Below are 9,961 nucleotides of genomic sequence, written 5' to 3'. Positions count from 1 at the left end.
CTCTCAATGAAAGCACCAATGTCGGTGTCAAAACCGGCGGATCTCGGGTAAGGGGTCCCGAACTGTGCGTCTAAGGCGGATGGTAATAGGAGGCGGGGGACACGATGTTTACCCAGGTTCGGGCCCTCTCGATGGAGGTAATACCCTACTTCCTGCTTGATTGATCTTGATGATATGAGTATTACAAGAGTTGATCTACCACGAGATCGTAGAGGCTAAACCCTAGAAGCTAGCCTATGGTATGATTGTTGTTGTCCTACGGACTAAACCCTCCGGTTTATAGACACCGGAGGGGGCTAGGGTTACACAGAGTCGGTTACAAGGGAGGAGATCTACATATCCGTATTGCCAAGCTTGCCTTCCACGCCAAGGAGAGTCCCATCCGGACACGGGACGAAGTCTTCAATCTTGTATCTTCATAGTCCAACAGTCCGGCCAAAGGATATAGTCTGGCTGTCCGAGGTCCCCCTAATCCAGGACTCCCTCAGCTGCCACTTCTCAGCTCCCTTTTTCTCATTTGATTCTCCTTTCGCTGCGTGCAGGGGGCATACAAAAGCCATAGTCATCTCTCTGCATTAAGAGAAATTGAAAATGAATATTTTTTAGGAGAGGGGGGATGAAAATGAATATTAACAGAGTAAATATCAGATAATCATAATTTTTGTGTTATACATTCGTCCACTTAGATTTTATTTTACTTTTTATCAATGGTCGCGACTTCTCGGGCAGATTACTTTAGATCACCCAAACTACTGAACTGAAGTAGGCGCCGATTTAGTTGCAACCGTTGCCGCGAGTTGCCATCTGAACTCTTGCGGCACCGGTCAAGTTCGGTCAATGACTCAAGTACCAAATTCGATAGCAAAAAAATGGTAATTGGTTAAAAGGCTTTTTCAGGAATAGCAAAAAAAATTGACACTGGTTGGCATTTCTGCAATCTTTTGGGCTATTTGGAGATGTAGAAATGATGTTGTGTTTGAAAAGAAAACGATTAGTGATCCAATTGCGCTGATAAAAAATTAAGCATGCCACTAGATAACAAGTTGGGCTATTTTGCAGATAAAGGAGGAAAACAAAATGATGCTGGCAGCAGGACTTATCAAAAAAGTGGTGAATGAGATGTACGGAGCTTCGCAGGTGTGACATCCGGGATTGCTTTGCATTTGTGGCTAAAAGATTGCTCCTTCACAGTCTCCCTTGTTGATCAAGCTCTAACAAGTGTGGTGGAAAACTTGATTCCTTGATGCATCGATTCGTTTTAGCGAATCACCTTACCCCAATTCTCTATGTTTACTTTATTTGTTAAAACGTGTCGTCATCTATAGCATAATCTTCACTTTCTCACCACTAAAGGATTTTAAACATATAGTTTGAAAGTTAATTTATTTTGACTCTTACTGATATTTTAAGCCATTAATAGTTGCAAAAAAAATAGTTATAGATATCATCTAGTGATGATTGATTTTGATATGGCTGAATGATCTACCGTAATATTTACCATGCCGTCTAAGGCCACGTTTGATATGCAGTATTGGTAAAGTGTAGGGACATGAAAACTAGAGGAATAGGAGTGACTAGTATAGAATCTGGGTATTAGGTGCAAAAATAGAAAAAGGAGTGGAACGTTGGATTGAAGATGAGTGGTCCAGATCTAGGTGGAGCGATCTGTGCTCACAACTGCATCCTTATTTGCAAAAACGTCCCTTTGCTTCTCATTATTGGAGTGACTAGTATAGAATCTGGGTATTAGGTGCAAAAATAGAAAAAGGAACGTGGAACGTTGGATTGAAGATGAGTGGTCCAGATCTAGGTGGAGCGATCTGTGCTCACAACTGCATCCTTATTTGCAAAAATGTCCCTTTGCTTCTCATTATTGCTTCGCGACCTTGTCCTTGGACCGAGATCCGCACTAGCCCATCTCCCTGCCGCTCGTCGACGGCGGCGGGGTCCAGATCCGGTGCTCCTCCCCCTCCCAATCCATCTTCCAGGCAGGCTCAGCCTCCAGGCGCCCCTCGACGCCGCACTGCACCTCATCGACCAGGACCCTGGTCGCCGCCGCCACGGTCTCCTCCTCCCTGGTGGCCGCGGACGCCAACTCGTGCATCTGCCCAGGAATCCATGAGGCACCACCTGGCCGTCTCTGTGGCGGATTACGACAGATTTGCGACCAAGCTCAAGACCCCCGGCACAGACTTGTTCGCCAAGACGCAACCCGATGGCCGCGCGCGCCAAGTGTTCTTCCTCGACCGGGACGGTGTGGAATTCCCTTCTTGGATGACTTTTATGTTCGTTGGATTCCTATTTTTTCAAAATTAATTTCAGAGTTCGGACTGCTTGCCTTTTACTTCTTGTCATCTAGTGTTAGAGATGCAGTATGCATGTGAAAGTCTATTACATCTCTGGAATTTTCTTCATTAGTTACTGAAGCACGCTTAGCAGTTAGCACGGTGAGAGCATAAGGAGAAGAATCATTACGGTTTTCTCAAATAGCAGTTAGCACGGTGAGAGCATAAGGAGAAGAATCATTACGATTTTCTCAAATAGCCTCTGCAATTTATCACATACTCAAGTACCATGTATATCTTCGTCATGCTAGCGGAAACCTGTAGAACAGGGGGAAAGTGTATCATACTCAGGGTGGTCAAGGATAGGTTGAACATGGACAACTGTTACAGATGTGCCTGATTGATAATTTTATTTTTCTGAAAATTTGGTACGATTTCCATCATTATACTTTTCAGGGAATCAAATTTTCAATGGAGGAAGATGTCCTCGGCTTTCTTGGTTGCTACTGCATGTCTGCATCTCCAATAGATTGCAGTTATGTCATCAATGAATAATTTAGTGAGTTTAGGAATCAAATTTGGGGACTCTAGTTTTCTCTTTAATCAGTACTTTCTTGGCTGCCGGGTGCAATTTTACATTTCAGGAATCAAATTTTCAATGCTTGCTTCAGCATGTAGGTGTCACTTTCCAACCTTTCTGATTGCAGGAAGCCAAAAGCCTAACATGGAGTTATCCACTTAACTCAATCAGTTGGTGAACCAAACACTCAAAATAAATTAGTCTTTTTCCCTTCCCAAGTTACTTGAAAATACTATTGTCTAGCTCGTTTGGCACTTCTCTCTACGTTGCATTTGCAGTATATGATACATGCAGTAGCCTCATGCCGTGCAACCTTTCATGTTTTCTTCACATGCAAATGTAGCATTTGTAAGGGAGTGGTGTTCCATGATGTAAGGGCGTGCTCTGATAAAAACATGACATGACAATAGAGGTTTGTGCTTCTTGTTGCTTCGAAGCTACCACTTCATCGTCTTGCTATTACTGCCATCGAATTGTTGTTATTGAAATTTGATCAATTGGCTGACAACTAGACATTTTGATAATGCTTGCCCAACTATGTTAAAGTAGTGTTTGTCGAATATTACCTTAGGGTATCAATTTAGAAAAATGGAGGAATTGAAAAGTTATAACAGGAATGTACAAAAACATTAAAGACAAGAACTTTATATGAAGCTTCAGTTCCTGTCTGTATTCTCCTTTTCTGAGATTTAATATGAAGCTTTAGTTCCTACACTAATTACAGTTCATGTCTTCTACTACAGTTATTGTCCATATGCATGTTGCTCTCATGTAGGTTGGTCCATTGACAAAACCATTTGCTCTTTGATGTTCCAAGTTTGGTGTCTAGAAAAAGGAGATCCAGGCTTGGAGTTGTAATAGGTCCTAATGAACCTACGTAGGTGTGCTTCCTTTCTATGTAGTGAAAAATAATGCCGTGCCGCCACCTCATCTATGATAACTATCTATTCAGATTTATCTAATTATGCAAGAAACCAACTATTTATATCTTCCAATACATCAAGCTGATAGTCTCAGGAATCTGAAATCAGCTTAAATCATAACACTCATGTATTCGTCAAAGAGCTTTGTTATGGCATATATACTAAATCATGAAGAACATTTGGATGCAAAGCACCCATGTTCCTGAGAGAAACCCATGCTGTACATTTCCGTTCTCTCATTTTTACTTTGCGAAGTTATCTCAAGCATATGCTTTTAGTTTTGTGCAGGTAGATTTGACAACTGGATGCCCAGGCTTAGATAGGAACTGAGATGACATAGCAGCGGAAGAACACGATGATTTTCCAGTTCATTTCATTAGCACTTTGATTTATTGAGGGCGGCGAAGTGAAGGAAGCTCTGTGTGCGAAAATAAACACACCTTTGTGTGTAAAAAGTGTACTGATGGATTTTCTGTGTAACTGGTATTTCTGTTCACGCTTAAGAAGTGCTTCATAATGGCCGAATTGTACAGTTCAAGTTGAGTGTGTTAATCATTATCTATAATAAATCAGGTTTCTGAATTTTGTGTCACTCTTATTTTGAGCAGTCTTTCTGAGTAGATTCGAGTTATGATTGTAGGGTTGTTTCTCTGGTGGGTCAGCTCTGATGGCCGCAAAATGAAAATATAACTATATTACTCCTATAATATTAAGTGTGAAGAATGACCTGCAAATGTGCAAGTAAAATAGACAATGCAAAGAATCAAATGATAATACATATTTCTTTTGTACTTTTTTTTTCTCATGTTAGTTCAGAAAGATGGAATTTGGTCAAACATGGACATATTGCATGCACATGATGCAAAATTATATGTTTCCTAGAAACGCAATTAAAAAAACAAGCTGATTTTTAAAGAGCAGACATCAGGGCTGTGAGGTTTGATAAATAGTCTTATTGCCAAGGACAAAACAATTGAATATGAGAAAGTCGAGGTGGTTATTGCAAAAATCAAGTTTTACATCTAACTAGTATAGGGGTGTTTCATGAAATGTGCATTAAGTGGTCTGAGATGCCTCAACTAGAATCTGTACCATCCATGGTTGATCTGATGGTCCAGATTGAATTTTTCTATTCTTCTACCACTACACCTGATTCTATACTAGTCGCTCCCGGAATAGGATGCCATGTCCAGTGAAATCCCACGGATTGCAAAACAGAGGAATTCTCACACAACTGCTATTTGCTTGTTATACACGAAGACCACAGGAACTCGTGAGCTAGGCACCGGCGCGCGCGCACACACGCGTTTTCTTCCCGCCAGGAATTTTCCATGAAGTTTGACCTCATTTTGTTTTTCCTGTGAAACTGAACTATGGAACACAATACTGTAAATCGGACAACATCGCAGGAAAGTTTCCAGAACATCTAAATCCTACAAAAAATCTTGTGCAGATCCTACAAATCAGACGAGCCCTAAGGTGTCAGTATCAGCAAATTCGAAGCAGCAGTCCACAAATCAACTGAGTGATCCTATTTGACGCCCTTTGGCGTCCAATAGTTGAGCTTTCGCACAAGTCATCCTAATTGGGCTGGTCCAACAGTGAGATAACACTGTACGTAGCAGCGTACTCTAGCGATTTTTTTCAGCCTCTTTAGTTGGTTTTACATATTAAAATGCAGAATTTTTGGAACAAGAACATTTTTGAAAAATTTCAGCCAATTTTGAGTTCATCAAACAATTTTTAAACATTTTGAACAATCTTTCCAACATTTCTTTAGTTTACATGAAGATTTTTCTAATATACGGTGAACATTTTTGTAAGTATATTATGAACATTGTATAAATACATATTGAAAATATATGATAAATGATTTTATAATACATATTGAGTATTGTTTGAAATTCCAGACAATTTTGAACAAGTATTTAAATTTCTGAAAAATGCGAACATTTTTATTGAAATTGTGGAACATATTTTTAAATGTAAAAGTTTTGAATGTCTGAACAAAATTTAACATTTAACTAATTTCTAACTTTTTTGGAAACATGAACATTTTCTTGGAAAAGAACAAAATAAATAATTTGGTTTTGAATTGTTCGAAACAAAAAAAACCACTTAGAAAAGAACACAAAACATGTTCGAGTGAAGAACAAACAAAACTAGAAGAAGAAAAATGAGCCGTACAAAAGCACCCCCTCCCCGCGGAGAAAAATACCCAGAAATGGGCCGGTCCACCTCGCTCCACCGCAAATAAGATTCGCCGAGTCAACTAGTCAAATACTCTATTCTCAAGGATCTAGGCCCAGTCTAGAGAGTTTACCAGATGTGATTTTATCTTTGAAGGCCGACAGATGAATGTTGATGCTCATAATTTAGTTAAATTTTGTACTTTCTTAGGGGCAAGGCGCCACTTGTGGCGGGGTGTACCCCATGATCCCTATGTTATTCCTGTAAGCCGAAACACCAGTCAATAAAGTTTGGTTTACCTCTAAGAAAAATACTCTATTCTAAAAAAAAAACTAGTCAAATACTCTTTGTGTCAAAAAAAAACTAGATATTATCTGAGTGTAGTCCTCTCGAATAAACAAGTGGAATGTTATCTTGTGTAAGGTTTTATTTTGTACTTGGGCTCAATTAAGCTGACTCGTCCCTTTGAACTAAAAATGATCAAACAAAATGAAGAAAAACAAAAATTAAAGTGAAGTTAAAAAAACTTTAACTATGCTTGAAAATTTAGAAAAGTTTGACTATATTTTTCATGAATGAACACAAAATAAAAATAGTAGACCATGCCTTAAATAGAATTACAGCGAGGATAAAAAGGTTCTATATAAGTGATACTTTGGAAGATTCTCTGGTCTCTGATGCAGACACTGGGAACCGTAGCACGAGCTTGCTATGTTCAACCGGTTTGGTGACAATCTAGCAGTAGTATTTGTGCTACACAAGTGTGGGCATGGTAAATCCCTGTTGTGTAGCCGGTGGCTGGCGAGCTGTTCTTTTCTTTGTACTCCCTCCGTCTTTATATAATTCACGTATTAGCTTTGGTCAAAGTCTAGCTTTATAAACTTTGATAAAAATTATAAGCAAATTAACATATACGGTAACAAATCAATACCTTACTTTGACATCATACAGATTTGTTATGGTAATTATTTATATTGTTTTCTATAACTTGGTTAAAGTTTACGAAGTTTGTTTTCAGTCAAATCTAATATGCGGAGTAAATAAAAACGGAGGAAATATGACACAAACTTCGCAATAAATTCGGCACAAGAGTGCGCCGCCGCCTATTCTACTCCAGCATGTTGTGCACGAGGTCAACCTATGGGTTACGGCCGGTGCTAAGAAACTAGGTGTATTATTGCACACGAGTAGTTGCCATGCCGTTTTGTTGGGTCATTTGTAAAATTTCAAACTCTATTCTCCTCTTATTTACTCCCTCCGTTCCATAATGTAAGACGTTTTTTGGCACTGGTGCAGTGCCAAAAAACGTCTTACATTATGGGACGGAGGGAGTAATTGATAAGGCAAATCTTTTGCATCGGTTTTCAAAAAAAAAAACTTCGCAATAAACTAGTACGTCTGTGTGCATCAATCAACAAGAGGCTGGTGATTATCTTCCTTTTGTAAAGAAAAAAAAATAAGTATATGTGGTAGGAGTAGTGATAAGCAAAAAAACGTAGTGAAACTTTGTACTGAAAATCGACAGAGATAAGAAATATCAGAGTTCTCTATTATTCAGTTGAGTTCATCCACCGGCTCTACTCATCCTGGCTACAGAACCCACTGCTTCTTGTCATACTTGGTGGATCCACGTGCTCTCTTGTGCCGGCCATTGCTGTGGATCATCTGCTGGGTGGGTGCAGTCGAGGTAGTCGGAGCAGCTGCGGCCGTGACATGTGCCGACGAGTCATCTGGCCAATATCAGGTGAACGTGAGCACGAAATGCGTCGACAACATTACAGAAAAAATTTCAATCAACGAGATAATCAGGCGGCCGGAGCGCGCCTCATGTCGTCGGCGCCGCTCTCCTACTACCTCGCCAGCGCTGGTACCCCTCCAGCGCGTGCTCCGCGCGCCGCCGCACGCGCTCCTCGGGCCCCAGGACATGCTGCTCGGCGGCGAGCTCCGCATTTGCCTGAGCGTCTGCCCCGCGCTGCACGGCGGCGAGCTCTGCCTTCGCCGCCTCCAGCTGCTCCCGCAGCGCGGCGACCTCCGCGTCCCGCGCCGCCAGCTTCTTCTCCAGCTCCAGAGCGTAGCCCAGGGAGAACGACGCGTAGTTCGCCGCCTGCAAACAAACAGTGCGGTCGATTGGACTCCGGACAGCCCGATGAAAAATTCGCCGTCGCATTTGCCGGCAAGATATACCTGCAGAATCGCAGCGTAGCTTGACCTGACGACGTCGGAGGGCTCCTTCGCCGCGAACGCGCGCTCCAGCGGTGGCGACACGGCGCCTTGCAGCAGCTTCCGCGCAGCCTCCCAGCCCGTGGCGTCTCCGTCGTGCCTGCTGGGGAAGTGCTGTGGCTTCCCAGAGAAGCCCGGTGGCGGCGAACACATGCCGGACAGCAAAGAATGAGCTGAACTGTCCTCGCCGTTGGCTTCCTCCAGGCCCCTCTTCTTCCCGCACAAAGGAGGCGGCGCTTGCGCGTTGCTGCCCGGCTCGGCTTTCACCTTCTTCGCCGACGCCGACGCTTGCGCGGCCGCCTTCTCCGCGAGCATAGTCTTCATCATGTGGTAGACGCAGGGATCCATGCCTAGATAGCGCGCAACAGCAACATGAGCGCTTGAAAAAACAGGGGAATCAGAGGGATTTCGAAGTTCCGTTACCTTTGGAACTGGAATTGACGCGAGTAGTGGTAGAAGAAGAAGGCGTCAGAGGTGGCATCGGAGATGCGGCGGGGATCATGGCGATGGCCGCACGGTTGCCATCGCACAGACATGTCGTGATATCAACGGCGGCGCCGCCATAAGCGCGCAATAGCTTCGCCGCGGATCTATTTTCCTCACTAGTGAGGGCCGGATTTATGAAGGAGCTCATGGACGGCTTGCCCCACTCCACGGGGCAAGGCCACGGCTCCGGCGAGGAGAGGAAGAAAAACAATTTCTTCCAGTCCATGGGCGTCCCTGGCATCCCCGTGAAGCGCAAGACGGAGCGGTCCCTGGCCCGGAAATGGTACCATCCTTTGTGCTTCTTGCTGCTGATGGACAGCACGAAGAAGCGCCGGAACACGGCGAGCGACGGCGGCACGCCGGCGGAGTTGCAGAGCGCGAGGAATCCCGCCATGGCTCGCCACGCGTTGGGCATGAGCTGGGCCGGCGCGATGCCGAAGTGGACGAGCACCTCGCAGAAGAAGCTGGGCAGCGGGACGCGCATCCCGGCCTCCAGCGCGTGCGCGTAGACGCAGATGGACCCCGGCGGCGGCCGCGTGCAGGCGCGGCGGTCGTCGCCGGCGGGGCGCGCGGCGTACTCGCTCGGGATGCCGTGCTTCTTGCGGAGGTCGTCGACGTCGGCCTGCGTGCGCAGGGAGGACACGAGGCGCTCGTCGCCGGTGGGCCTCGACGGCAGCACAGCTTCGGCGTCGTCGATTTCGGCGGCGGTGGGGACGCCGTTGTCCGGGTCGACGGAGGAGGAAGGCATCGCGCCCGTCTCCTGCACTCACTCCCGTTGTCCTGTGGCAGGGGCGGTGCGCAGCGGAAAGATGGAAATGTGCGTACAGAGTGCAATGACTCCTTTGGACTTTGTTGGTTGGTCTTTATTTTTCCGAGCAGTGCTATGCAGGCGAATGCGTGCACGACAGGAGCTAATCACCGTTAGATGAAATCCCTTAATAAATAAGGAACGTGAGATCTTAGCATCGTCATCGTGACATCCATAAAACATCGTGTGTGAAGCTATTCCGTATTTTTTTCCCGGGACACTTCTAGGTGTTTTGTGAGGTGTTTCAATGTAAAACTTCCAGTTGACTGGAAATAATATTTGGGTTAGTCGATTTTTCACATGAAAAAAGCAGCCGCCGGAGGAAGGAGCGGCCGTCGGCTCGCTGGAGAAGCTCTATTGGGTCTTGACAGGCTCGCTCAGTGTCTATCTTAGGGTGGCAGGCTCGCTCAGTGTCTATCTTAGGGGTCTGGAGGGGGGGGAAGGGGGGGGGGGGTGCAAGTTGGTTGGA

At 44.6% G+C, this 9,961-nt stretch overlaps 1 protein-coding gene and 1 long non-coding RNA gene across 2 annotated transcripts; one reads left to right on the top strand and one right to left on the bottom strand.

The window, feature by feature from the left end:
- The first annotated feature begins 1,864 nt into the window (after positions 1-1,864).
- On the top strand, positions 1,865-4,382 carry LOC123167071 (uncharacterized). The gene is made up of 2 exons (XR_006483782.1): positions 1,865-2,254; positions 3,209-4,382. It is a non-coding gene; the product is annotated as an uncharacterized lncRNA (long non-coding RNA).
- A 3,078-nt stretch (positions 4,383-7,460) lies between these two features.
- On the bottom strand, positions 7,461-9,540 carry LOC123168443 (uncharacterized). Its single transcript, XM_044586329.1, has 4 exons — positions 8,622-9,540; positions 8,163-8,548; positions 7,833-8,082; positions 7,461-7,708 (listed from the first exon to the last, which is right to left on the bottom strand). Exons 1-4 carry the CDS (start codon positions 9,430-9,432, stop codon positions 7,569-7,571), a joined length of 1,587 nt encoding a protein of 528 aa, XP_044442264.1. The 5' UTR covers positions 9,433-9,540; the 3' UTR covers positions 7,461-7,568.
- Between the last annotated feature and the right edge of the window lie 421 nt (positions 9,541-9,961).

The sequence above is a fragment of the Triticum aestivum genome, chromosome 7D (assembly GCF_018294505.1).
Source record: "Triticum aestivum cultivar Chinese Spring chromosome 7D, IWGSC CS RefSeq v2.1, whole genome shotgun sequence".
NCBI classification, from domain to species: domain Eukaryota; kingdom Viridiplantae; phylum Streptophyta; class Magnoliopsida; order Poales; family Poaceae; genus Triticum; species Triticum aestivum.
Note: the sequence above shows the minus strand (reverse complement) of the source record. Positions and strands in the feature narration are given on the sequence as shown.

Coding starts and splice junctions, on each gene's coding strand:
- LOC123168443 (XM_044586329.1), bottom strand. CDS start 9,432: ATGCCTTCCTCCTCCGTCGACCCGGACAACGGCGTCCCCACCGCCGCC. Junction 8,083..8,162: donor GCTACGCTGCGATTCTGCAG/GTATATCTTGCC, acceptor GTTTGTTTGCAG/GCGGCGAACTACGCGTCGTT. Junction 7,709..7,832: donor GGGGTACCAGCGCTGGCGAG/GTAGTAGGAGAG, acceptor GATATTGGCCAG/ATGACTCGTCGGCACATGTC.